This window comes from Photinus pyralis, unplaced genomic scaffold (genome assembly GCF_008802855.1).
Source record: "Photinus pyralis isolate 1611_PpyrPB1 unplaced genomic scaffold, Ppyr1.3 Ppyr1.4_LG9, whole genome shotgun sequence".
NCBI classification, from domain to species: Eukaryota; Metazoa; Arthropoda; class Insecta; order Coleoptera; family Lampyridae; genus Photinus; species Photinus pyralis.
In genome coordinates, this window is record NW_022170878.1 from 15060856 (window position 1) to 15087780 (window position 26925).

The 26925-nt window shown below is 39.7% G+C and overlaps 2 protein-coding genes across 2 annotated transcripts; both read right to left on the reverse strand.

The window, feature by feature from the left end:
- Window positions 1-844: 844 nt before the first annotated feature.
- LOC116181010 (chymotrypsin-2-like) lies at window positions 845-1717 on the reverse strand. The gene is made up of 3 exons (XM_031501223.1): window positions 1667-1717; window positions 1461-1614; window positions 845-1410 (listed from the first exon to the last, which is right to left on the reverse strand). Exons 1-3 carry the CDS (start codon window positions 1707-1709, stop codon window positions 885-887), a joined length of 723 nt encoding a protein of 240 aa, XP_031357083.1. The 5' UTR covers window positions 1710-1717; the 3' UTR covers window positions 845-884.
- A 6909-nt stretch (window positions 1718-8626) lies between these two features.
- On the reverse strand, window positions 8627-26645 carry LOC116181099 (dual oxidase). The gene is made up of 13 exons (XM_031501366.1): window positions 26566-26645; window positions 14046-14600; window positions 13597-14000; window positions 13104-13549; window positions 12860-13061; window positions 11325-11810; window positions 10993-11277; window positions 10595-10944; window positions 10385-10548; window positions 9964-10338; window positions 9088-9920; window positions 8913-9041; window positions 8627-8866 (listed from the first exon to the last, which is right to left on the reverse strand). Exons 1-13 carry the CDS (start codon window positions 26639-26641, stop codon window positions 8738-8740), a joined length of 4434 nt encoding a protein of 1477 aa, XP_031357226.1. The 5' UTR covers window positions 26642-26645; the 3' UTR covers window positions 8627-8737.
- Between the last annotated feature and the right edge of the window lie 280 nt (window positions 26646-26925).

Consider the following 26925-nt stretch of genomic DNA (forward strand, 5'->3'; position numbering starts at 1 on the left):
TGCTCTCAAATATTTGAATAACTTAAAAGTACTGCCTTTTTTTGAGGCCCACAAAGAAAATTGTCCCAGATCCACCCGGAAAAAAAACATTTTCTTATAGAATTTGGCCCGTAGAATCCATAATTTTAAACAGTGTGAAGATTGGGCTACTAGATCAAAAGTTGCAGCCCTTTGAATTTTTTTTCGAAATTTGTTTTTTGTCCATAATCTTTTATTGAGAGGTCTAATCGAAAACGTACGAATTGTTTTGGATTCTACGCACCAAAATTAATAAGAAAAAGTGTTTTCTCGAGAAATTTTGGTGTAGTCGATTTTTGGCAAAAAAGGAAGGTTATACACTGCGTTTTTTTGAGGCACGCAAAAAACATTGTCTCAGATCGACCCTGAAAAAAATTTTCTTATAGAATGTGGCCTGTAGAATCCATAACTTCAAACAGTTCCAAGATTGGGCTACTGATTCAAAAGTTACAGCCCTTTGAATTTTCTTTCGAAATTAGTTTCTAGTCTATAACTTTTGATTGAGAAGTTTGATCGAAAAAGTGCGAATTTTTTGGATTCTACGCACCAAAATTAATAAGAAAAAGTGTTTTCCCGAGAAATTTTGGTGTAGTCGATTTTTTGTAAAAAAGGAAGGTTATACACTGCCTTTTTTTGAGGCCCGCAAAAAAAAATTGTCTCAGATCGACACAGAAAAAAATTTTCTTATAGAATGTGGCCTGTAGAATCCATAATTTCAAACAGTTCCAAGACTGCGCTACTAGTTCAAAAGTAACAGCCCTTTGAACTTTCTTTAAAGCCTCCAGCCTTGCGTTTGTTGCGTAAGTAGAGTAAGAAAAAAAGTATACACAATGTGAAACCATTTAATATTCTGCTAAGTTGGTACACTAACCCATGTATCCTCGAGTCCAATCGATGTAAGACGAAATCCTTGTGAAAACATCTGGCATGCCAACGGCGCAAGGTGATCCATACGAGACGAGTCCAACTAATCTTCCGTTCGCGGCCAATGGACCGCCGGAATCGCCGAAGCACGTGCCTTGGCCTTCACTTAGGAACGTGCACAATTGCGACTCGGTCTTCATAGGCCAGGACTCTTTGCATTTCTCGTCGGAGATGCTGTACAGGTACACGTACTTCAAGTCATCGGTGGGGTGTCCGGGGTAGGTGTCACCCCAACCACTGGCGGTGCAAGGAATTCCTTCCGATAGTCTGGTTTGCTCCAAATCAATTATGCTGACCGTACTGCTAAACTGAATCGACTGCCTTAGCTTGAGAATGGCAATGTCGTTTGCTTTCGAGTACGAGTCGTACAGGTGGTGATTTATGATCCTTTCAACGTCGTACACTTGGGCCGACTCATCCTTTAAGTTGATGATACCGGCGGCCACGGTTAAATGCGACGGGCTGCTTCTAGAAGGACAAAGTAAAGAAACCCGCTCGCTAATGATACTGACACTTACTGTTGAAAGCAATGTGCCGCAGAGATTATAGTGTATTTGTCAATGATGGAACCTCCGCATAAATGGATTCCTGCCGATCTTATCGATACTTGGTAGGGAAGTTGGCCTTGTGGCACGTAGCCTCCACCAACAATGCGGGGGAGAGCAGGAACGGCTGTATTTAAAAATAGACCTTAGCGATATTTTATAAATGAAAGTGGACTTACCTAAAGCGCTCGCAGCGAGAAGGACAATACCAAGTGCGATCATACTGATCAAAAAGTGGCCCTTACCATGGTAAGAAACTGTTTTATACCTTACCTTTATCTTTTTAACAGGCACTCAAAGATTATGAGCTCATTACTTTTTTGGATATCTATTGTACATGGTAACGGGGTTCGATTGTTCAGATAAATGATATGAGACGTAGTTATAATGCGCACGAATCATTTGGTAGAAAGAAACAGTTGCCATAATGCGAAAAGGCTAATTCTCACATTGATCTGCTACTGTTTTTAAATAAATGACAAAGTTTAAAAATTTCTGGTTTCGCGGGAAATTCAAACTGCCCGCACTACCTTTGGATCACCCGGTATATCTTTTCCACTATTTTATAGGTACCGTTATAAAAACAATGGAATGGTACCCTTCTAACTTCGTTAATTTGAAGGAAGCCTGAGACGAATCTATGAAAATGATACGACTTCTTTCTGAATATCTTTAACAATTTCGAAAACGTTTTTGAAGTGTTTTTAGATCCGACATATTGAACGTTTTATGTATAATCTACATTTTGTTAGTCTAAGAACCTTGGAAGATTCTCCTGGGTATCTTTAATGAAACTGTCTTAATCTATCATGAATTTTGAAGATTTAAAAAAAGGCCCTTCTGGAATCTAGTCTTTCCTGTACTTCACATACCATACATACACAGAATGGTACTGTTTGGAAGGGCCGCGGCGTGTGTATAACTCGGTGTATAAAGGGTGCGTCTTTGGAGAAGTATTGGGGTTATGGTGGCAAAAGTGACCCGTTCCAAAAATAGTTAAAGGAAATATATACTGACGCAATTGTAATAAAATTCTTTGAGGAGTCTAATTTAGGTTTACGGTCTCGGCTTGAAAATTGTCCCCTCTTAGGTGACATCAACGGTACCCGTATATAAGAATATTTCAATATAATTAGTGTAAATCTGGGGGATTATTTAGGAACAAAGAGAACGTTGGTTTATGTTACCTAATTTTTCCTTTTGGAATTGTTTTTAATTACTTGTTTTATCGCTTTTGTAATTTATTCAATTTAGATAAGGTGTTAGTTAGAAGTGAGACCCATCTGTTCGTTTGCGATAAGGAATTTTATCAAGCGAAAATTAATTAACGTACGTCTGGTGCTGACAACGAACACGCAAGTGTGTGTTTCATATTGGAGAACTGGGGATTTTTGGTGAAGTCCGTCGTTGATTGGCAGGTTCAAGTTAACCAAAGTTGTGTTATTCGTTACGGAAAAAGTTTTGTCGATTTGAAAAAGGAAGCAGTTGTAGTATAGTGAGGTCTTCGTATTTAAACTTTCTACCATCCGAACAGCTACCGAAATTTTGTGGTTTTATTCATCAAAGCAGATTCAGTGTTATTAAAAAGAAGTAAGTTTCCTTAAGCTGTCAGCGAGCATTTCTGTGTCTTTGATAAGTGCGCTTGGTTATCGCAAACTTTTTACGACCAGATTATTCGGATTATTTAGAAAAACGGCAAGTAATTTAAGATTTTTTCTTAAATTTAATTGTCGACCGTCTGCGTGCGGAGCAATATGTATAAACAAGCATTGTAAGCGTTGTTTTCTTTCAGGGAATTTGATTTCTTGTGTTTCGGAATAAATTGTGTTTATTAGAATCCATTGTACAACTCGGATGGTTTCCATGTCAGATATTTCTATTCACGCCCAAGATTTCATATGCGAATCAAAATTTGGATCCTATCCTGCCCTGGCATTTTCCCCTTTTTCAGTCTTCCTAGTACCTCCATCATTTTTTCCCTCGTGGGTGGTGGCTGGAGTGGCCAGTAATCGTTCTCTTCCATTAGAGTTCCTCCTTCAGAAGCTTCTCCCATGCTGTCATTGTTACATATGTTTTGGTTTCCCCTTTTTTCCTATGTGCTTATAGATTGGGCTAAGCTTAGCGATGTTCTTTGCAAACTCGGCGAATTCCTTGATATCATGTTGTTCAAATGCTCTTTTTTTCTCTTCTCTGGCCTACCGGAGCTCTTTCTTTGCTTCAGGTTTGCGTAGGTTTCGCCCAAACCTCTTCAGTGCTCTGCTTTGGTTGTCCACGGCTGGCTTCCTGTTCGGTGGCATGGACAGCTTATGTCTTCTGAGTGTGTTTCCTGCCGCTTCCTTGAGCATTTCGGCGATCGTGTTCCAAGATGGTCTCCCTTCCACCTTTTTGTTCCTGACCTCGTCCTGCTCCTTTATATATTCATCCCTTTTCCTCTCCCTTGTCAGAACTTGTACATCCGATCATTCAGTTCACCCGCTTTGCTCTCTTTCCTTTCCGACTTCTTCGCGTGAAGCATATTCTTCAAGGGGGAGGGGGTGGCATTTCGATCCAGAAAACATAACATGAAATTCCTTTGGTTTACGATGACAAACGTGAAACTGAACTGCGTAGTAATCAATCAAGTTGAATTGCCTTTTCCTGTCGAATTATAGATTAGATTACCTATTTTTGGAAGGTACAGACACGTACACCAAGTATGCACTGTAGATATAATACGTATACAGAGTACGTTAGTAACAGCGCGATATAGAATCAAAAACCCGTGCAAAGCTATGCATGAGCATTTGATTTGATTTGAAATGTCAAAGTGGTATAAGCTATTATGAGAAGGGCCGGATGTTCAGATATTTTGAAGTTTTTGATAAAGTAGCTGCTCAAGATATCATGATTATGATTCTCACGCTTCTTGATGAATATTTCTACTATGAACTATTTGCGCAATTTCCAGTTGATCCCAGTTTAACATTTTGTATTTTGAAAAAAGGATTATCTCGATTTTTTGTTATTGCTATTACAGAACGACGAACGTACCGACACTATTGTAGAATAAAAGTGCTATGACGGCCGATATGTCCAAATATCCAGTGAACCTCTAAGCGATATTATCACTCTTTGTGGATATAGAGGTATTACCCACTTTCAAATTCCGTTTGTAAGTGCTTTCCCCTGATACTTCGACTTTTCCTTGACAAGTATCTTCTTTTCGACCCCTGGTTCACTACATATTAGTATGTGAAATTTTGACTTCACTAACAAATCGGTCCCGTTCAAGTCTTCGCCTTCGACTTTGCAAATATTTTCTCATTTTGTTCTGCCGAAAATATTTGTGTTGGTTCTAGTAGTTGAAGATAGTAGGTAAAAGTACCTAGTTGATTTAATTTCTAGAGTTGTGTTTTAGCCGCCGTTACCGTAAACAAAAGCTGTATATATATCGAGTTTGCAACCGTTCCCGTCAAGATATTTCAATTACATTTGCTGCGTCCGCAAGCTCTTGTCATTTAGAAGATGAGGACGAATTAATATATTACAATTCCTCTTGTATATAAATATTTCTCCTGTCTCTGTATATATTTCCACTTATTAAGTGCGGCCCGCGAGCCGCCGGAGTTAGAATCAGCCTGAACTGCATTCATCGAACAACGATCGAACAAGAATCAAGATCTCGCCGTACAACCATCAATAATGAACGTGTTTTGTTAAGAAGCAGCACGCCATTTTCGTCGAACCACATCATGGTTATTTAACCAGTTACTGCTACTACAAACGCCATCGCCCTCATCGGATACCGAATGTTGGAATTGAATCTTGCCCATTGAAATGAGCATAATTAACAGTGGCTATTTAAATGAGTTGCAGTTAATCTTATCCGAAAACCTCGTCGTGAGTGGCTTCATTAGAAGCGCAACTAATTGATTTTTTGGAAATCGTAGTACGTGACGTTCGTAAACCTCTCGGGTAGGATCATGAAATTAATAAAAATGGCGAGAGGGCACCTTTTCAACAGAAAAAGTCGCGACAGAAGCCCTAATTTTTTCACAATTAAAACAAAAGTTCACTTTATTTCGTCCAAAATGTGAGGTTGTCTTACTCCAAATTTAATAATTACTTTTAAGTTGGTAAGAGTGTGCGTACCAATGCCAACTTCAATTTCTATCGATGGTTTGTTTTTTTTATTTAAAGTAAATTTAGACCATTATTAGATACAAATGCGAAATTATTGCTTTTATTTAAATAGATAAGACATTGTAAAATGATGATGTTTCATTATCTTTTTCTATAAAAATTTTTTATCTTTAAAAATTATTTGTAAGGTTTTACTTTCGTGTGTGTTCAATTTAATTTCTGTTGTTTAAGTGATAAGACAGATGTTTTAGAAGAAGCAGGAGAGATCTTCTTTGTCCTTGACGCTCTATTGCACTCTAGAACTTTGAGCTTCTACCACAGTATTCAACATCTCTACAAAAAGGAAACCGCATAACGTCCAGTCAAGTGCGTTCCGGTTAGATTTAATTGAAGTAGTATTGGGAATGGTGCTTGTAATAGGTTTTTAAATTTTGTCACCAGTAAATTTATCATCTTGTGTAATTAGGGTAAGTCGAGTGTGTGATTTGAAAGTTGTTTGTGAAAAAAGATGCACTGTTTGTAAATGTAGCTCTTGTGGCATTTTGAAGTCATTTTCAGTGACGAATAGCGGGGCAACATTCATTTTTTAGCACATATTTTAAGTGTTTGCGTTTTGTCCGCCCGTCCGCCTGTCCGTCCGGACCCACTTTTGCCGTTTCGAACTACTTTTAGGGAAATGGTCCTAGAGTCCTGGATTTTTTTGCAGTAGGTAGCCTATAGCTTGAAAGTGTGCCAGACGGCCATCAAAATTTGCTTTTTTAAAAGGCCCCCCCCCCCACGGATTATTTCCTGAGATGCTGTTTTGTAAAACGTGCATAACTTTTACATACGACAACCAATTGGTCTCAGATTTTACATACACATGCCTTTAGTGGTGTCAAGTTAAACTTCAGAAAATTGGGGAGGGGGGCGGAGGTAAACACATGTTCTACGACGGGGCCTGAGGGGGGAGGGGGGTGGTGGTTAAAAATTATTGTTATCTCTCATTGTATTCTAATTAAAAGTCTCAACGAAAGCTACCGTTTTCTACCAACTACTGCCCTTCTTTCTGTCCTCTTATAAAAGTACGGGGTGGAGGGCGAGGAGGGCAGTGGAACTAGTTTTATCCTTCATGGTACTCTAATGAAAGGTCTCAACGAAAGGAACTAATTTTTACCAACCATAGCCCTCCCCCTCGGCCTCTTATCGTGATCGGGTATATTCCCTTATACCTCAAGCACGGATTGTCTGAAGAGGGTACCCACAAAGGGCAATTGAGATGTCTGCACGAAATATATCCATTGGTGATGTCAAAACAAAAGCTATTGCGGTTAAAAAATATTAGCCCTGTTCTGCGTGATATTTCAGTACCTTGTATTGATGTGTGGGCCATACTGGGCAACCAGGTGGTTCAGACAGCAATATCTATATCATGAGTAGAGATGGTAGAAGGAAAAGAGAGAGAAAAACATAGAGGAATGGATGGAAGACATGTTACAGGTAGAGCTAAGGTAAAAGACGCGCAATCAAATAGTAGGGCGTAATAAGAATATTGATCACTAAATTAACATTGGAGATTTGGGGTGTCAAGTTTGTGACGTCATTGAATTTGACCCATTTTCAATAGGGGTATTACTCTTGACAGTGTTCACGGACAGACGAACAGGGGGACAGACGGACACCATCGACTGCCCTATAAAGCTTGCATTGCTTTTCTCTTCCGCTAAATAATGGATAAGGAAAAATAAGAGAAACGCAACAGAGAGGGGAATTGCTATTCAACCTGATAGAAAAAAGAGGATGGGCCATGAACAAGAGAAAGATGGAGAGACATTACACACATACGGTAAAACAGTGAAGTCGCTAATTTATGGTAGGAACAAAGACGGAATCGGACCAACAGCTGGTAGAGTTAATTTTAAAAATTAAAATAGGAAGTGCAAGAGCAGGGTATGCAAAAAAGGAAAATAGAAATAGATAGCCCGCCAAGAAGAAGAACCATCTTGGATCGACGTTTTACAACTTACGATACTCCACGTGAATTCTAGTTTGGGAAAATAACCTACCGCGTGGTAACTTTAAGTTTGGTATCAAGACCATATCAAGAACAGGAAGAACCGACAAGAAACTTCTAATTATTTTCTCGTTGTTTAACAGTCTTGCAATAATAGCCTCTGATAACCTTAAAATGTCCCATTTGATTTTACTTATAATAGTAACCCTCAAGGATTATGGGGGAGGCAAATAATAGCCTATTAAGGGCAATTATATTCCAAACGATGGTAGGAGGTCTGGAAACATTATCTACAATGAAACGAGTTGTCAGGTAAGACTAGCACTTCCGAAAAACCCGGAGCAAGGTACATTCACAAAGGTTCCGCTTTATTTGAAGAATATGAGCGATTCATCGCCTGGCGGGGCTGCATGTTAACGCACTCCCTGCAAGTTTGCAAAATACCGTTCATACAACACACATTAACGATACATCTTGATAGTGGGACCTTTTATTTGGTAATCTACCACGTAAAACCAATGTCGATATTACCATCAACTTATTAGCATCATTAATTGCCGTGAAGAGGGAAAGAGGATTTCCAGAATAAACTTTGCACCAAGCTATCTACGAACAAATGACGATGGATTAGACAGACAAAAGAATGAAACCATTACCTAAAATAGAAGGTACAAGAAACGTGTAAAAATAGATATAGTTCATATAGTCATAGTATATTATAGTTTAGAAATATAATTAGAGGAAACGCCATCAAGGAAAATAGGAGAAGATATGATTTTTTTACTGTTTGGCAGTACGAAATTAACCGCAAATTTCTACAAGTGTATTTAGAACAGGAAAATGTCTTTTTCGTCGACTAGCTCTTCTCTTTTTGGAAAATGCAACCCAATACCCTGGCTATATTGGCGGGGGGGTTAAACAAGCAGAATCTAGAATTGGTTAAACTCAATTCCGACGATGGGATTCCAAACCAAACAAAAATTCGAAAAATATATTGATCTACGTATCACAATAACGCTCCTCATAATAGAAAAAGTAATTTATGTACAAATTTTCATTAAAAAACATCTAAGTATTGTATATTATGTACAAACAATAAATAAATCAAACTAAACTACAAATATAAAAAGGCAGTCTAACCAAAATTCTCAAAGTGATGTATGAAATATGGGTACTTCCTACTCTTGTTGACGTCATCACACGCTGACATCACGCTCTTCGTCAAAGGCCTCGGACCACAACTGAAGACTCCGATTTTGCTGACCTAAAATACAGCGATTAACGTCATGCTTATCGTCCAGCAATCTTACGTAGCTGTGCTTCTTTTGCACGAACTTTAGGAACGACGTCATGTCGGGGCGACCGAAGTGATTAACGGCCTTGAGGCCGGTAAACATTGAGGTCTTTGACAGTCTTTGGAAGTGATTCTCGCAAATGTACTACAAAGCGACCATTAATGGTTATGTAGCAGAGCGTAATACTCACCAGCATGGTGGTCCTCAAGTCGAATTTGTGGAAGAATTGTGTTATAAATATGTGTATCTCCAAAACGCTTGTAACGTCCTTCTTCTCCACGTCCCTCAGCACGTCAATGAACCACTCGAAGTGCTTGTGAGAGGGACAAATCCACAAGAAGTACACCTTCTTGCACGCGACCCCAGAGTAGCGGTTCGTGGACGTTCCAAAGACCAAATCGTTCAAAATGGAAGCGTAAGGCGTCACACCGATACCACCACCGACCATTACTGCAACCTCAAACTTGTACCAATCCTGGTTACCTCCGCCAAACGGCCCTTCGAGTAGTATCTTCGGGGTATTCTCCGGATTATAGTTGCACGGGTCGAAGTAATTCCTCAGCTTCCACGTCCACGGCCCGTGCGCCTTGATGTGACACGACAGGAAGTTCTCGTGCGGCGCCGACGTCAGCGTGAACGAGTGGAACTCTTGAGGCTTGAAGGCCGTGCACGCTAAACGCACCCACTGGCCGGACAGGTACTTCAAATTAGGCGGACGGTAGAACTTGATCTTGATGACGTCCGAGGGAAGCAGTTCGGTCTCGATTACGTCCAGCGGAATGTAGCGCGTTCTGAAGCTGACCACCTTGTCGAGAATGAAAAGCGCGCCGGGTCCCATGAAGAAGATCCAAAAGCGAGGTTCGCCGGTCAACTTCGCGAGACCGTGAATGAGACAGAGCAAGTACAGGGGGATGTACAACGTGTGGGTGGCCCAGAAAAACTTGTAAGCCTTCTTTCTGATGACTGGGTGCGCGAAGACTACGATAATGCACATGATTATGAAAAGCATTATTCCGGTAACACCTGCAAGAGCGATTAGTGTGCTAATGAGCTGGTGGCAGCTTACCGGTGATGGTCTGGAAGAGCCAGAAGGTGATGCTGGGTTTGTAGTCTGAGGGGAATCGCACTTCGTTTGTTAAGCACTTGAGATTTTCGACTGGCTGCGTGGAAACGTGGTAGAAGTTTACTATGTGCCCAACCGTGTGCAGCAAAGAGAAGAATAGGGCGGTGCAGGCGGCTATCTTGTGGAATTGAATGTGGGAGTCTAGGGGGATGTACTGTTGAACGGAGAACTCTTTCAGTTTGGTTAGAAAATTGCGCGACATCGTCAGAAGTAGGATGCAGTAGCAGAACGACAGAGAAGCTGCGGAGCCTCGGGTGATTGCGATTCCCACACCCATGATATGGCGCAGGTCAGTGTGCTCCGCCATGAAGGAGTAATCTGCAAGTGGTTTACTGGAGATTCAACTTCCTCGTGGTGTACTTACGAATAAATCTCTCAACGAATAGCGCAATTGTAATGACGTAAAACAAGAAAAGATAGAAGATGTTTTGGCGGTTTTCTTCTAGGAAGGTCGTGACGCTGTTCCATTTCTTTTGCAGGTAGTTCTGCTCGGTTTCCCAGGATGGTTCAATATGAAAGCTGGTCATTCTAAAAAAACTAATAGTCGACTGGGTAACATGGAATGGCAACTCACCTTGCTATGTTGGTAGATGTGTCCAGGAAATTTTGTTTGGCCCCCTTGCAATCTAAGCCAATAGCGACAAAATCCCCCTTGTACTCTTTCATCATTTCTTTAAAATCGGCGTACGTCAGTACATCTTTCCGCTCCAATCCGGCGTCTTGGAACATTCCATCGATTAACTCAGTGACGTGCTCGTCCGAGAGACTCGTGGTCCTAGCGATTTCCACGAGTGACCTTAGCATCTCTGACAGTTCGCCTTTATCGATGACCCCGTTACTGTCGTTATCGCACATATCAAAGATTATGCGAAGTTTGTCTTCAGTTTTGCCACGTGAAAATAGGACCACAGTGTCTAGGAATTCCTACGGAAGATCTTACAATATGGAATCAAAGTAAGCTAAAGTAGGTACCTGGAACGATATTCGCAGGTCCCCGTCCTTATCGACGATGTTAAACATTTTCCGAACAAAAACGGCGTCAGCCTTCATTCCCAAAGCACTTGCGAACTCAGTTTTAGACAAAGAGGTACGCATCACGGTCACCACCTCCTCATCAACGCTGGCATCTGAACGTCTGCGACGCTCCCCCGGTCGTAAGCCGAAGGTGAGCGCGTAGGCCTCGCGAAAGAAATGCTCCAACTTCCTCTGCCTTCGCTCTTTGGTTTCAGCTTTGGCCAGCATTATTTCGCGTGCCACCTAAAAGAGTAATTACATACCACCAGCCGCATCAGCGTCACCCTCACCTCTGTGCAAATCAAATTCTTCTTATACGAATTCAAAAACACCTCAAACTTCCCGATGAACTTCTTTCGGGAACCAACGCTGTCAAATTCCAAAACAAGATCGTAATCCTTCGGAATACGAATGAGCAGGAAGGGCTTCTTCTTCCCTCGCGTCGTGTCGTGCGACTCCTCGACCGTAATCGCGTCGGCCCCTTTCAGCTCGATCGTGCGCAACTTTTCGCCCTTGCGCCCCACTATACTGAGCACCGCGTCCGGCCCGAACTTGATCTTCACCAGGCGCTTGTGATTCGCGTGCAACCACTCCTGGACCATGATGTTATCGTAGGGCAGTTTTCCTTCGGCCCGTTGCCGCAACTCCTCCTGCTCAATTTTCAGCCTCCTGCGACGCTTGTTTTGCAACTTGACAACGCCGTAGCCGGCGGCCGCGCACAGTATCGGAACAAAACCCAGGAACACGCAGGCGTAGATGTAAACGAGCTCGTTGCCCTATCGAAAGAACTCATTTTATTGAAGTGTCGCATTACCAAATTCACAAAAAAAAGTTTTTGTAAGGCGCCCAGAATCCCTACTTTGGGGCTTTCATAACTTTATCTTTAGGATGTTTTAAGCCTTGAGAGTCTCCAAAAGTTTGCAAAAACCTTCAAAAGACCTCTAAGGTGCGTTACCAACTTTGAAAGTTTCCAAAGGTTTTCAAAAGACCCCAAGGGTTTTAGAGCCTCTAAGAGCATATTGAAGTGTTTCCATAAGCCACCAAGAGACACCTAGAGAGTCATTAGATGGATTTTAGAAAACCTTTGGAGGCCTTTAAAAACATTCAAAAATAAGGCCTGAACATTTAAGGTCTTGTGCGAGGTATTCAAGCATTTTGAAACCTCTTAAAGCCGTTCAAAGGTCATTTAGATAACTGGCTCTATAATGTTCCGTTATCAATAGATGATTATTCTTGAGGCACAACAGGCTACAGCGTTGAAATCCAAAGATTTGAAGGGGTCCTCGATAAGTGCGTATAGGTACCGATTTAAATAAGACCTTTGGAGTACTCGCCCCCAAGGCAACTCGCCGCCGAAATATTCACTTTTGTTTTAGAGCGGGGGGAGATTCAACCAACGCTGCCTTTTAGCAAATCCTCAGCTCAGTACTGTGCCGGACCCCCCCGCAAAACGAAATTGGGAACGGACAAAGTGTCCACATTTTCCCAAAATTTAAACTGAGGACAATAATCCAGTTAGACTAGAAACCAATTTCGAAAGAAAATTTAAAGGGCTGTAACTTTAGAACTAGTAGCCCAATCTTGGAGCTGTTTGAAATTATGGATTCTACAGGTCACATTCTATAATAAAAATTTTTTTTCCGGGTCGATCTGAGACAATTTTTTTTTCGGGGCTCAAAAAAAGGCAGTGTGTAACCTTCCTTTTTTACAAAACATCGACTGCACCAAAATTTCTCGGGAAAACACTTTTTCTTATTAATTTTGGTGCGTATAATCCAAAACAATTCGTACTTTTTCGATGAGACCTCTCAATCAAAAGCTATACCTCAAAGTAATCGTATCCATGAATGTGCTTGCACGGTTCCAACATGGTCGTGTTGAGCTGCATAGGTTGAGGACAAGGATCGCCATCCGTCCAGTAGAAGACCTTGCGTTGAATGTCATCGGGCCCGATCTCGGTCGAGTTCACGATTACGTCCCACAAAGTGATCTTACGTATCTCCTCGACCTCCTCCTCTGTAAAAATTCTAGAAGAAAATCACAACAACGCACCCATCCACCGCACTCACTCGTTATCCAAGTTTTCAAACCAGAATCGATCCGACGCCCTCAATCGAATAAACTGCTCCCTAATAATCGCCCGGAAGAGCTCGCCAGGTCGTCCGTAACTCTCTAGCATTCCCCCGATGTACAGGTCTATGTTGTCCAATCTGTTGGAGTAGGTGGCGACCAGCAAGCCGAGCAGTTCGGGATTGCGGTCGAACAGCTTCGGGTTGATTTCCCTCCAGGAGGTGACCCTTTTGAGTTTGTAGTACGCGCGCACCGTGTTGTAGTCGGGAAGACCGTTATCGCGCCCTCGCATGATGTTCAACGCGCCCAGATCGCGACGCGAGAACTCCATGGGCCCGAAGAGTTTCTCGCGGACGTCGGGGCAAAGCACCGAGTCTTCCCGTTCTGATAACTGCGACGTCATTCCCATTAACAACTCCTCTATGGTGTTGTGAGTTAGGATTCCCTAGGAACAAAGGGTTACAACGCGTCAGTAAAGGCCGAGCTGCTTACATTAGAGTCCCACCAAGTGGAGCACAAGCGAAGCGCCATGTGGCCAATTGCCGTCTGCCGGTAGTTGCACTTGTTATCGCGGCGATACATTCCGGGTGGGATTAGAGAGTGGCCGAAGCGAAAGGCCGCACTTTGGAAAGCGTGGGTTACTCCCGGGTGGAGCTCCTCCTGGTAACCCTCATACTTAGGAAGGTCTTCCCCCAAAAAGGCGGGCAGGTACTCATAGTAGATGATATTTTGTAGACTAGCAACGACGATCCGTCTCGCCTTTTGAAATACATCTTCGTCGCTCCAATCCGCGTTTTGCAATTGGACCCGTTTCGCGACCACGTTGTGCCACAAAAACAGCAAAATGCTAAACGTGAGCAAGGCCGGATTCTGGTTACTCCTCGGATCTCCTAGCACTGTAGTAAAGTTAAGAGGTTTGCAGATTTAAGCGCCATACTCACAGAAGAGCCTCTCCGAGCTGAGCATTCGCATCGCCTCCGGCACCGGGTTGTTAAACAAAGGCACGCGCATGGTGTTCCGGACCGGCATTCGTCCGGAGTGATCCGTTAACAGTGAACCATTCTTAAATAATCTCATGGTGTTGAGCCAGGGTTCGCTGGTACTGTAAATGAAACTGCCATCGATCCAGCTGGTGACTTGGTTAAGCTGCTCCCTCGGGCTGTTCGGACTTTGCCCGGTTTTGGTATCGTAAGCCGCGCGATGGAAGGGAATGTACTTGTCGCCCAGACACTTCTTGTCGTACATCTCGTCGCATTTCTCGATGTCGATGTGATGCATCTCTATCGGGCATCCGCTCTCGCTCGCCATCACGATCTCCGACGTGACCACCTGCCCAAAGTACGCCAGCATCGCGGTGCGATTGTACATCGAACCCAATCCGTCCGAGCCCTTCATGAAGAGCTGACTTAGTCGCCTTGGGCTCGGACGGTCCTGGCCGGCCAGCATGTACACGCCGTCCGAGTACGCGGCGGGTGCCTTCCGTACCAGATGGCTGTCTGGAAAAGAAGAACGTAATTAATGCAACAGGTGTACTATTGCAATTTAATGCCAGTCCGTTAAGTAGGTTAATTACCCATTCAAAGCAATTAATTAATAAATTGTTGTACCGTTTAAAACAACTTATCGTATTGAAAGTCAATGGTTTCCAATTAAGTTTTTATGTAGAGTTAATCGCTAGGAATACGCAGACATTTTGTTTTTGTACATTAGGTGCCGCGTCAAGTAGGTATCGTATCCGATTGTACCCCCCAGATTAATAATTCGGTACTGTTCAACATTAAAATCTCAGATTTGGTTAAATTACAGCATTGACCTACAGCTTGCAACAGAAAACGCCCACTTGACCATTCAGGAGAGCAGCGGTAGAGTTACCTAAAGTCGTAATTCCCAGAGATAGTGGCGCCCATGGAGGAGATTTTTTTTCACCACCACCCAGGAAGCTTATTTCGTGCACCAGCTTCAAGAGAAGGGATGGGAACAGAGGCTTTTCGCACTAACAGAAAAAAAAAACAAGGAACGCTAGCTAGCTCTAATGTAGGTCATGAGATTGTACCAGTGTGTATATTTGGGCAGCTTGACGAAGACATCGGCAATAGATACGTCTCGCCCAGACAATTTATTCTGCCTTTGTGGGTACTTTCCTCCGACAAAGCGTTTTCGAGATATTCGCTCGTAAAGTTATGATATCACCAAAAGATATATTTCTTCTACACGCCCCAATCACCCTTTGTGAGTACTATCCTCCGACAATAATATGTTCATGATACATAAGGAATTATTTATATCCCATCAAGATAAGGAGTCGAGGAGGAGGCTATGGTTGGTAGAAATTAATTGCTTTTGTTGAGATCTTTCATTAGAGTACCGTCCCCCTCCTCCCCACTATTTTGATAAGGAACCAGCAAGTAGGGCGGTAGTTGGTAGAAAACAATTTCTTTAGTTATTTATTTATTTATTAACCCTAGCCTTTCGGCTTGGGGACTCTTAGATATGTACATAGCATATATTATATGATACTAAGTAGTACATCAGAAATATATAGCTACATAATTTTTATTCTTATTCCTCTCTTTTCGCTTCCTCTCTTCTCTGCAACGTCCTTCTCATCAAGTCGATTCCTCTTCCATCTTCCTGTAATACTTCTTTCACTGTTTTGCTCGTCTTGGTTTTGCTGCATCTGTATATCACGTGCTCTATCGTCTCTGTTTCTTCCCCTATTTCTTCATTCTCCTTTTCACTTCTTTTTGTTTTTTCCCCTCTGAAGCTCGTCTGTCCGTTTAAATTTTGTATAAAGTAGTTTTTCCCTTCTTCTTCTTCAATGTCGTCCGTATTCCTTCTTTATTTTTCTTCCCTTTGTTTATAAATTACCACACTTCATTTTCGTTTTTGATGCTTTGTATCTCCTATTTTTGTAATTCTTCTTTTTTGCGTTTGCATGTATCCTTATATTCTTTCTTCTTTGTTCTGTACTCTTTGCCTGTTTCTTTTCCTGCTTTCCAATCCATTAGGTTTTTTTTGTAATTTGTTTTTTCTCCTTACATTCTGTGTTCCACCACTTGTTTCTCCCTGGTTTCCAGTTGTTTATTTTTGATGTTTTTTTCTGTTACCGCTTTAGTTATTGCCTTTTGGATTTCTTCTAGTGCAGCATCACATTCAGTTTATTTGAATTCTATCTGATGTATTTTTCTATTGTTTATTCTGTCCAGATTTGTTTTGTTTGTTTTCTGTATTGTGTTCTTTCCTCGGTTCTTTCCCTTTTTCATTTAGAATAATATAGCCTATTACTGATCCTCATGATTCCATTTTCTTCCTCCCAACTTGTACAAGGCGGCCAATTAAGAATGCGAGGTACTGTATCTGAGAATCTATCCATCGTAGAGGCTTGCCGTAAAAAAATTTATTACTAAAACGGCCACGAGCAAAACCTGGAAAATATTTTTAAGTTTCTGAAATGGCCGCTAGGGGGCGTAACTGCAATCTGGAATCTAAGAAAGTGATGTTTCTGTGAATTCCGCTATATTAACCTAACAAAAAAATGTCCGGTCTTTGAAGTCGACGATAATCTGAACCTTTTTTGTTTGACAATTTTTCCTGTATCTCTAAAAATGAAGTAGTGGGGGGTATTCAAAGGTTTTCGTAAAGAACACCCTGTATCTTCGAAACGATTGAGCCGTTTTTAACAAACTCAGGTTAATTGAAGAGAGTTATTATTCAGCTACAAATATAATAATATTTGAAGTTTTGTTAGTTTCACATATCGCCGCTTGAGGGCTTTTTTAGACCGGCAGAAATGGTTAATTTTCTCAAGCGGTGATATGTGAAACTAACAAAACTTCAAATAGTATAATATTTGTAGGTGAAGAGTAGCTCTTTTGAAATAACCCGACTTTGTTTAAATCGGCTCAGCCGTTTCGAAGATACAGGGTGTTCTTTACAGAAACCTTTGAATACCCCCCGCCACTTCATTTTTAGAGATAAAAGGAAAAGGAAAAATTGTCAAACAAAAAAGGTTCAGATTATCGTCAACTTCAAAGACCGGACATTTTTTTGTTAGGTTAATATAGCGGAATTCACAGAAAAATAACTTTTTTAGATTCTAGATTGCAGTTACGCCCCCTAGCGGCCATTGCAGAAACTTAAAAATATTTTGCAGGTTTTTCTCGTGGCCGTTTTAGTAATAAATTTTTTTACCGCAAGCCTCTACGATGGACAGGTTTCCAGATACAGTACCTCGCACTCTTATTTGGCCGCCCTGTACATTTTATTAGAATCCCCATTTTTCGTTCTCTATTTTGTATTGTACGGGCTTCTGTAGTAGAAATATTTATTTAATTCATTTCTTGCGTCGGTTTCCTTAATATTATTTGCTCCTTCTCCATTAATTATAACTTAATTTTTTTCTTCATCCTTTCCTCTTTTTCCAGTCTCCATTCTAGTTTGTCTATTGTCTCCTCCTCGTTTTTCATTGTTCCATTTTTCTTCCTTCTCTTGATTTTACCTCTTCAGTTTCTGTATTTCCTTTTTAAACTCTTCTCTCATTTCCGTTGTTTCTTTTCTGACGTCATTTCTGTCTTCCATCATACTCTTGTTAAGGGTTATCATCGTGTTTTTAATTTCCTCCATGTTTTCTGGTTTTTCCCCTGTTTTTTCTTTCTCTTCTGTCTTTGTTGATCGGTAGATTTTGCTGTTTTTTTTTGTAATTGTTCTAGTTCAGTTTCTAACTATTCCCTTGCTTTTTCCTCTTCTTCTCTTCCTCTTTTCTTCATTAAACATTCTTTGAGATTTCCTATGCTATTGGCTCGTGAATGTGTTTGCGGTTTTTGCATTCCTCCGGTCTGTATTGCGTTTTCTGCGTTTAGCAAGCTAACTTCATTTCGTTTTACGTTCAAAAACAGCATCCCAGGAAATACTTCATAGCCCCCCCCCCCCCACCCATTCATTGACACGGCGATATTTAATGACCGTCTAGCACACCTTCAAGGTATAGGCTGCATATTGCAAAATTCCAGGACTCTAGGACCTTCCCCCTAAAAGTAGTTCAAAGTTTTAAAAATTCTTAAAAAATGCGCTAAAAATCATGTAGTGAATCTAGTGATATTGCAAGAAACAAAAGCATTGGGTGGAAATCATGGGGATTTCTTAATTGTATCCTAGTGAAGGCTCGTCATTTGTAGAGAAGTCCAGCAGAGCGATTAGTTCAGGATAATGACCAGTCGTTCGTTGCAGCAGCTCCAGGACGAGAGGGGCTGTTTCATTAAAAGGGGCTCTAGTAATTAAAATGCATTACTTCTTTGTAAATGTAACGCTCAATTACCCAAATTTGGGTTCATATTTTAAATAAAGTTTGAAAACCATAGAGTGGTGGTTTAAAATTTAGTTGTGTATACTACCATAGAATATTTCAGTATTTGTACCGTGTCTTCAAAAAGCAGTAAGTAAGATAATTTAAGAGAAGAAACGAGGGAAGACATTAAGAAGTCGATTAGAAATATCAGCCGTGCATGCAGAAATTATCCAGAAACAGAAAAAAATTAAAGTTAATAGAAGAAAAATAAGATAAGATAAGATTGTAATTTAGACGGCAACCGGTAAAATTTAAAGACTAGTAATTAGTGTTTTTGATGTTAACACCCTGAGATTATAACGGTAATTTTTACGTTTCCATATTGGGGAACATTGGATAATTATTCCAGTGAATACACTAAGCCCAGTTTGTTCCTGAGTTAAGTAGTCAACCGTCTCTCAATATTCACATTCAACGAGCAATCATCTATCAAATCCACGCGATACAAAAGGTCTAATTGTCTTGCACAAGGCTTTCCATCATCCAATTTTCAAAAGGAGAATATCAACTGTAAATTGAGGAAAATTTCGCCGCATCGATTAATGTACAATATTTGAATTTTCTGTTGTCACATAGTCTGCACTTTCTTTCGTCTACTCCTCTTCTTACTTTTGCGTCTAAACTTCGACATGATTGGTAAAAAGGTCTGATTAGGCTGAAGATAATATAAAGAAACTGAAAGTGGGCAACATCTGAGCACCGAAATGAGCGGAACAATCATTCAAACAAACGTAAGAATGAACAAATTAAATAAACTGAGGAATCGGACCATTCCGGAACTTTTAAATCAGAGGATTTGATTTTTAGAGGATCTAAAGGGCAAAAGAATCTGAAGAAATCGAAGAGAACGTGGAAAAACAGAATACCGAACTTGAAATTCTAGGATCTGAAAGCGCGTGAACACCGCGGAAATCGAGAATAAAGAGAAGAATGTAATAAAAATAACCTGAAGAATAGAGTATACTGAAAACTTAAAAAAGCTGAATAATTTAAAAGATTAGAAGAATCTGAAGAAACAAAACGATCCAAAGAACCCAAACAAACGGAAGAATAAAAACAAATATTTTATGATTTTTTATGCAATTTGTTTATTGCAAAAAACTGCTTCACAAAAACAGTTCTGGGACCTAATGAATAAGCCATTACCTAACGGATGTCTCCCAACGTCCGGTTACCAAGTGTATCTATTAATATAATGACAATAATAGTTACATAATTACGGAGAAATTCCAATGATACCTATTTTCTTGCCTACATTAATTATTAAACACATCTGGTTTTTTTGTTTAACTTAACCGAATAAAGCAAACGATGTTACTAATTTTATTTACTATTAAGTGATTAACCTTGAAATTGAAATAGACGTCTATTTTATCTCAATCATTTTACAATAGTCCACTAAATATGCAATGTTTTAATTCTTGGAAAGCATTTAAATAATTTATTATACTTTCCCACGTAATCGTGATGAACTGTGGTAAGAGTAGAAGAAGAGGTAAATCACCTTGGGAATTTAAACAACAATCATAAAAGTATGGTTGTAAACCAGTAAATTCCCCATGGTCTTTCTTCTCTGACCTAATTGCTGGGGGAGGTTTTAAGATCACACATTTTCTTTATCTTTCAATAGTCACCGTCCAAAATCCCAAACGTTGGAAGAAAATTCATAATCCCAAATTTGTTACTAATTTCAGATCTCTTCAAAAACTGCGATAGAACATTTTTTGAAACCGAGAAAGGAACCTTCGAAGACGATGAAATTTAAGCTGGACTCCAAGGACCAACTGAAAAAGTTTATTTTGCAGTTATGCAGAGATTATTTTCACAATTGAAGTCACCACCTCCTGAATTCTCCTTGTTTTAATTGCCAGGGATTAGGCCATAATCGAGGTGATTGCCCGGAACCATGGCAATTGTTTCGCTGGAAGTGTCGGCATTACGGTACGCAGCTGTGGTTTCTGTTCCGGAAACGGCCCGAGAAACGCTCGTTGAGTCGTCAAGAGGTTTCTTTAGTTCAGGCGACTAAAATTCTAAAAATTGCCTAAAATTGTGGGAGTAGCTTTTTGTGATAGGAAGGAAATTATTCCGAACATTAGCGATAAATTCATTAACTGAGCGAGACTCTTATCTTTTGCCTTAACACAATCTTAGACCAATTGAGAGACGCTAAGTATGTTAGTTCCCTTGCCATTAAGTCAGCTTATTGGCAAATCTGAGTTGCCGAGAAAGCGCGCCCCCTGCACAGCTTCTACTGTGTATAGGCGTTGCCTTTTTCAATTTCGACGTATGCATAATCGACACAATTTTAGGACCTCAATTGCAACCTACTGTTTTCGTTGTATGATGCCACTAAACATTACTCTGCGAAATTCGCCCCCAGATTCTTAGGACCATTTACGGTCAGACGTAAACTTGGGTAATTCTCTTATGAGTTAACGGATTCTAAGGGGAAATCTTCAAGATCTCAAACCCTACCCGATGACTATTGTTAGACGTTTATTTTCGATTTGACTTCAATATTTATGTTGCATATGCTTCTTTCTTCTTGTGTCTTTGTCTTGTTCTAAATTTTTCCATACTACTGTTCTGTTTTATGTTGGGCGGATTTTTCTTTCTTTTTCCGGTATAGTCTAACGTACCAGAGGTTATTTAGGCGAAGGGTTCCACGTAGTTTTTCTAAACAAACCCTTTTTCACACCTGTTCAGCTAGCTCAATTCGGTTTAGGTTTGTTTTGGTGAAGGAGTTTTGTGGGTTTTTCCTTGGTGTTGAACATGAGTGGATGAATCGATTAGTTGGGATTTAAAGGAGTGTGTTGTTTCCCTTCTGTCGGAGGAGAAAAGGGGTGTAACGATTGATTTTCTCTATTACAAACCATTATTCTTATTCATGGTGTAGCTATACTTGTTGAAAGATCCTAGTAACCTTGATGGGCCCCTCTATTGTTGGAATTTAACAACGCAATTCTACCGCGCAGTGCGTGTTGATTTTCACTGGCTCTCTGTCGAGAACCATATCCAGTTCGTTTCACGCAAAACAGCTAAAAGTGTTGGTTAGAACGCATGGAATTTTAAATGCCATCATCGATGTTTATTAATCTTTGAAGATTCATTAGATAGGGGATTCTGCAATAATTAGGACGGATTCACCTATAAACTCAAAGAGTGAGGATTTTAATTGCGTTTTTTCTCTCTTATTGTAAGTCCCGCCATTTGCATTTCGTGTACTTTTCTTTAGGTTTGGCTGTAATTTGTGTATGACAATCTTTTCATCGACAATAAAATTGGGGGGGATTCGCAATTAATTTCGGGTTGTACCCGTCCCATCTCCCAGACAAACATTACCTTAATTGTAAAAAATTTCAGGTACTCGTCGAGAGCAACTCGCATGATGCACTGAAAGAAGTTCCGGAAACTCACTGGTCGTTAATTATCTAATTAGATTGTATCCAATAAATTCAAGAACGCTCGCTTTACTACCACTTAAATCACTATTGACATCCACCTACAGCACATTTCAATTAAAATCATCGCACCTACATCATCTGTTATGTAATTACCAACTCACGTTTGTTTCAGGATGGGAATCGTGAGTGTCCTTAATCGCAAATCGACAGGGAATCAACTTTTTTTTTCAGTTGTATTGATGGGCGATTTTATCAGCTCCAAGAGTAAAATTATCTACACTTATCGATAGGTCCCAAGGTCATGTCGACATTTTTGTGGTTCTTCGATGGCCCAGTTTGCAAAAAAAAAATTATTCACCCAAAAGCGATCTTGAATGCCAAGTAAATGTCGTCACGCATAAAAATTGAAACAACTTCGATTACAATTTTACCTAGTTATGGCATACCTATGGTATTTTTGGTTTCGCATAAATCAATCTCAATGAAATTGGGTGGCCCAGAAGTCGATTATTACAAATTGTAACCGAAAGAATGTGGTATAACAACTATAACTATAACAACGTGTGGTTTGGACCAGTCACAAAAGTGCCAAAAGGATGTTGTCGTGCTTGTTAGTATAACTAACTTTATCTTCAATCTTCGCTATGTTAGCCTTCTGTAATTAAATGCTCCGCGGCCCCATATTCGTTTGCTTGAGCATTCGAAAAAATTAAGAAACGCTATTGACTATTATGAAACCACGAATGAAAGCTTATTATTAATCAGCGATTGACTGGGCAAAGGTAAACGTCTGGCTATATACGTTACTTTGTTTCTTTGCCAATTTAAAAATTTATTGAACATTTTGTATACTTACCTCAATATTAATCTGATAACTTCCTTTGCAAATTATGAAGTTCTTATTTGCTAACTCCCAGCACTTTGGAACCAAAATTAAACTGAAAGATTAACTAGTGGAGTTACAGTATGGAACCTATCCGCCTGATAATTTTTTCTTCTACTAATTTTCCTGAACGGTTACCTCCAACGTTTGTTACTACGCCAATTTACTACTTTTATGAAGGTTTTAAATATTTTTTGTTGCCGAATAAAAAGGGAGACATTTTCCACAAGCTAGTTTAGTGTAACATTGCCTTCGCCTTTTACTGGCACAGACATTTTCTTTACGCCTTTGTATTAATTTGACTTTGACTGAAGAAATCCCCTTTGCTTCCGGTGGTTTTCACTCGTTTTCAATGATAAGATTGGTTAAAAAACTCGCGTGAAATTAGGCTGTAATGTCCGATAAAATAGTAACCTCCGCTATTGTCGAAATTCTTTGGGGTCACAAAAAGTGAGTTCACTTTGAAATTTTTGCCCCGAATCCCCCTAAAACACTGCCCATACAGCTCCCTCCCTATTTGGTGTTAATTAACCACACGTTTTTTTTATATGACGTTTAGTGATTAAGTCCAAGAAGGAATTTTAGTGGAAGTCCCCCCGAAATGAATGAGCTTTGGGCCGTACTTTGTAATTACTCATGCTTTGACCTTTGTTGACGTACATCTATTTTATGGCTACGATAAAGTCTTAGCTACGTACTTTTTTATAACTAAAACATACCTCTTTGTCTACAACTCTCCGAAACCTAAGGCAGAAGGCTTCCTAAAGCTATTCAAAAACAATACTCAATTGAATTGAAATACGTAGAATAACGGCGATTCTTAATTGCCACCACGGCTTATAAATCTTTCTTTACAGTTCCACTTATCCTGCAAATGATCGGAAAGAATCAATTCTCTAATTTGACACCCTGCAGGCTTACGATATCTTGTGCCTAACCTGCTCTACCCCTTAAAATCCCAAAACTTCCCAACGAAATTTCAGAAAAAATATCAATGCAAATTTCGAGCTGTCAGCGTTACCCTTATTTATGGTTCATACTCTTTTTTCGGTCAACAACTCCCCTCTATGTTCTCTGATAGGTTTGAAATCATGCCTTTTTTCCCGAAACCTTTTAGACCTTCTTAGTTTTAAACGTTGTCATTCCCATTTTTCCAATTATATCCGTAATCCCTCTATCCCTGTTATGTCTTCCCACCATTTCCTAATAAGATTCTCTATATTCCCCATATTCCCTAAATTCTCTAGAATCCCTAGACTCCCTACAGTCCTTGGTTGCCCTAGATTCCCCAGATTCCCTAGTTAGATTATCTATATTCTTTAGATTCACTAGATTCCTTATGTACCCCAGATTCACTAGATTTCCAAGATTCTTAATTTTCCCTAGATTCCCTAGGCTCGCTATATTCCCTAGATTCAATAGACTCCCTAGATTTCCTACAGTCGTAAGTTTCCCTACATTCTTTAGATTTTCTAGATTTCCTGCATTCCTCAGATTTCCCAAAATTCCGTAAATTGCATAGATTCCCTAGACTCAATAGATTTCCTAGATTCAATAGACGCCCTAGATTTCCTAGAATCCCTAGATTCCGTGGAATTCCTTAGAATTCCTAGAATACCTAGATTTCTTATTTTCCCTACATTCCCTTGCTTCACGAGATCCTTTAAATTCCCTAGATTCTGTAGATTGCAAAGATCCCCTATATACCCCAGATTCTCAAGATTCCATAGATTCACAATATTCCCCAGATTTCCCAGATTCCCTAGATTTACTAGAGTGCTTAGTTTTACTGCTAGTTATATACATCTTTCTCTCTTCCTTTTTTATCCACGTTCGCGAATTGGTACGTCCATGTCAATCATTCTACATTTTCCTATTCATTTTTCTACTCAATTTTATCTTGCTACTTCCATCTATTATCCTTGTCGTTTCCTTCTCTCATCTGCGGTCTCACCTTTCTCCCCTTCCTCCCTCTATGCTTCCTCTTTTGATTTCTACGTCCAAACTGCGCATCCACTAACCTTTTGTTTTGTTAGTGTAGCCGTATAGTCTGAACTAACTAAAATCAGGAATCTTGATCTGTAGATACGAGGGTTGACTATATTCCTTTATTTTGGGGCCCTTTTTTCTAAAATTTTTTGGTTATAAATTGACAACAGAGCGACCGAACCCTCTCAAATTTGGTTGAAATGTTTGGCGATAACACTGACAAAAATCAAGAACGTTTAAATGAAAAAATGGATGGTCCAACCAACCATTGACTTTCTTTGTGTAGAAAGTCAAAGTAAACCAACGTTATAAATTCGAAAAAGGGAAGTTTATTGACTCTTTGGTGTATCAGGTGTCCGCTTTGCCGTTTCAAAAATTTGTATTTTGTTAAACATAGATAAATTAACACCTACCGCTTCATAGTGAACATGAACAATAGAATGTCTAGATATAACAAGAAACGTATTTGCGGAAAGCGAGCACGAGAAACTGTTACCGTTCATAAAAATAAACGGTGTATAGTACCTATCTCTCACAAAATAAACTCGTTGAAGAAATAAGTTTAATTTTAATCCGTGCGAATTTTTAACAATATTAAAGGGCAAACCAGAATTTCCAAGGTTGGACGACTAAAGGATAGTGTAGACGTCTTATAAATAGGGTACCGTGTATTTTTTTACAATACAGATGGGATTCTTCGGGGATTTTGTTTAGTAAAAATTTGGGTTGTTTGAATCGAAAAAATAGAGATATTCTTGAATGTTTCGATATAATTGCTTTGTTTCTGTTTGATACTGTAAAAGCAAAATTATTCCATCGTAAATAAAATTCGTGTAGGGATTTAATTATGAGAAGTTTTCCATTCTGCAGTTTAATATTAAACACGAAAGTCTTCTAACTGAGTCTAATATGTAAATTATAAATTTTGGTAAAGAGAAAACGGACATTACATTTTCGTGCTCAAATTTTAACATTTAAGGAGATTGTTGATGCTAGCAATAGAGAACGTGGCCACGCATCATTTCGTATCATTTTGGAAACTGGATTTCTTCGATAAATCTAAAATTTATTTGTTTGAGGACTGTACCATATTTTGATTTTGTAACTTTCTTGAAAAATGGTTATAAATTTATTACAAAAAGTGGTTTCTCCGGTCAATTTGCGACTATCGTTTTTTTGTCGACTTTCAAGCCAAGTCCAACACATGCATCTTTCCTCAGTCTCGGTCAACCTACAAGAGGATCAAGGCTTTTCGGTAGGTCAGACCTGGCATACCTCAAATTGGTGACCGCAAGACGCATGACTCACCCTGACCCACGACCAAATCTTATATTTGCGCATAATTTGAAGAGCAAAAACAAACCACACGTAATTAACTAAAATATAGTGGGCAATTAACTTGTCAAAATTAAGATCAAGCAACAGGTGAATAGAACTAGGACGCTAACCTCAAATTGAGTAAAATTTCACAAGGATCATGAATAAACGATAGACGACGATTTTATAAACAACATCTTCTAATGTAGCCCATATTAATTAAGATTGCCTAAACCTGATAGATACCACGTGTAATTAATTGGCACAGGCACGTACCTACAAATCACCGTGAAATTAGTGATATCACCCAAACATTAGTAACAATTAGGTCCGATTAATTACGTTTCATCATACCGCATAATTTAAATTATGTATTCAATGCAAGGTGATTGTTGCTATTACAACACAGGCTATGCGTGAAGTTTATTTATAAAACAGGCATGTGCTACGAGCGAATCCGCATATAATTACAGATTGTATATCAATTAAATTGTTGTAATAAATTTCTCGCTTTCGCCACTTACCAACCGATCCCCATTCGGGATGCGCCAAGTTGTTAAACCATCCATCATATCTTTGCTTCTCGAACCGGCTGTACATTCGATCTGCAATTAAAAAAAAATTGTTTTAGATCCTGTTTGGCCAAATCTCTCGGTTAAAGACGCCCTTGACGTCATAATTTCTAAGGAATTTTAATTAGACAATTTCAAGCGCGTCATTATATAGTGACATGGTGCCAGCCAGTGAAGGGGTTTCTCCATAATTTCGGTAGGTAGTACATGATAATTATCAATCAAGGATTTTCGTTCGCCACTACGATCAGTTTGTAGAAAAAGCAATTAGCATAATGCTAATCGAATCGGTAATTTGCATACCCATCCTTT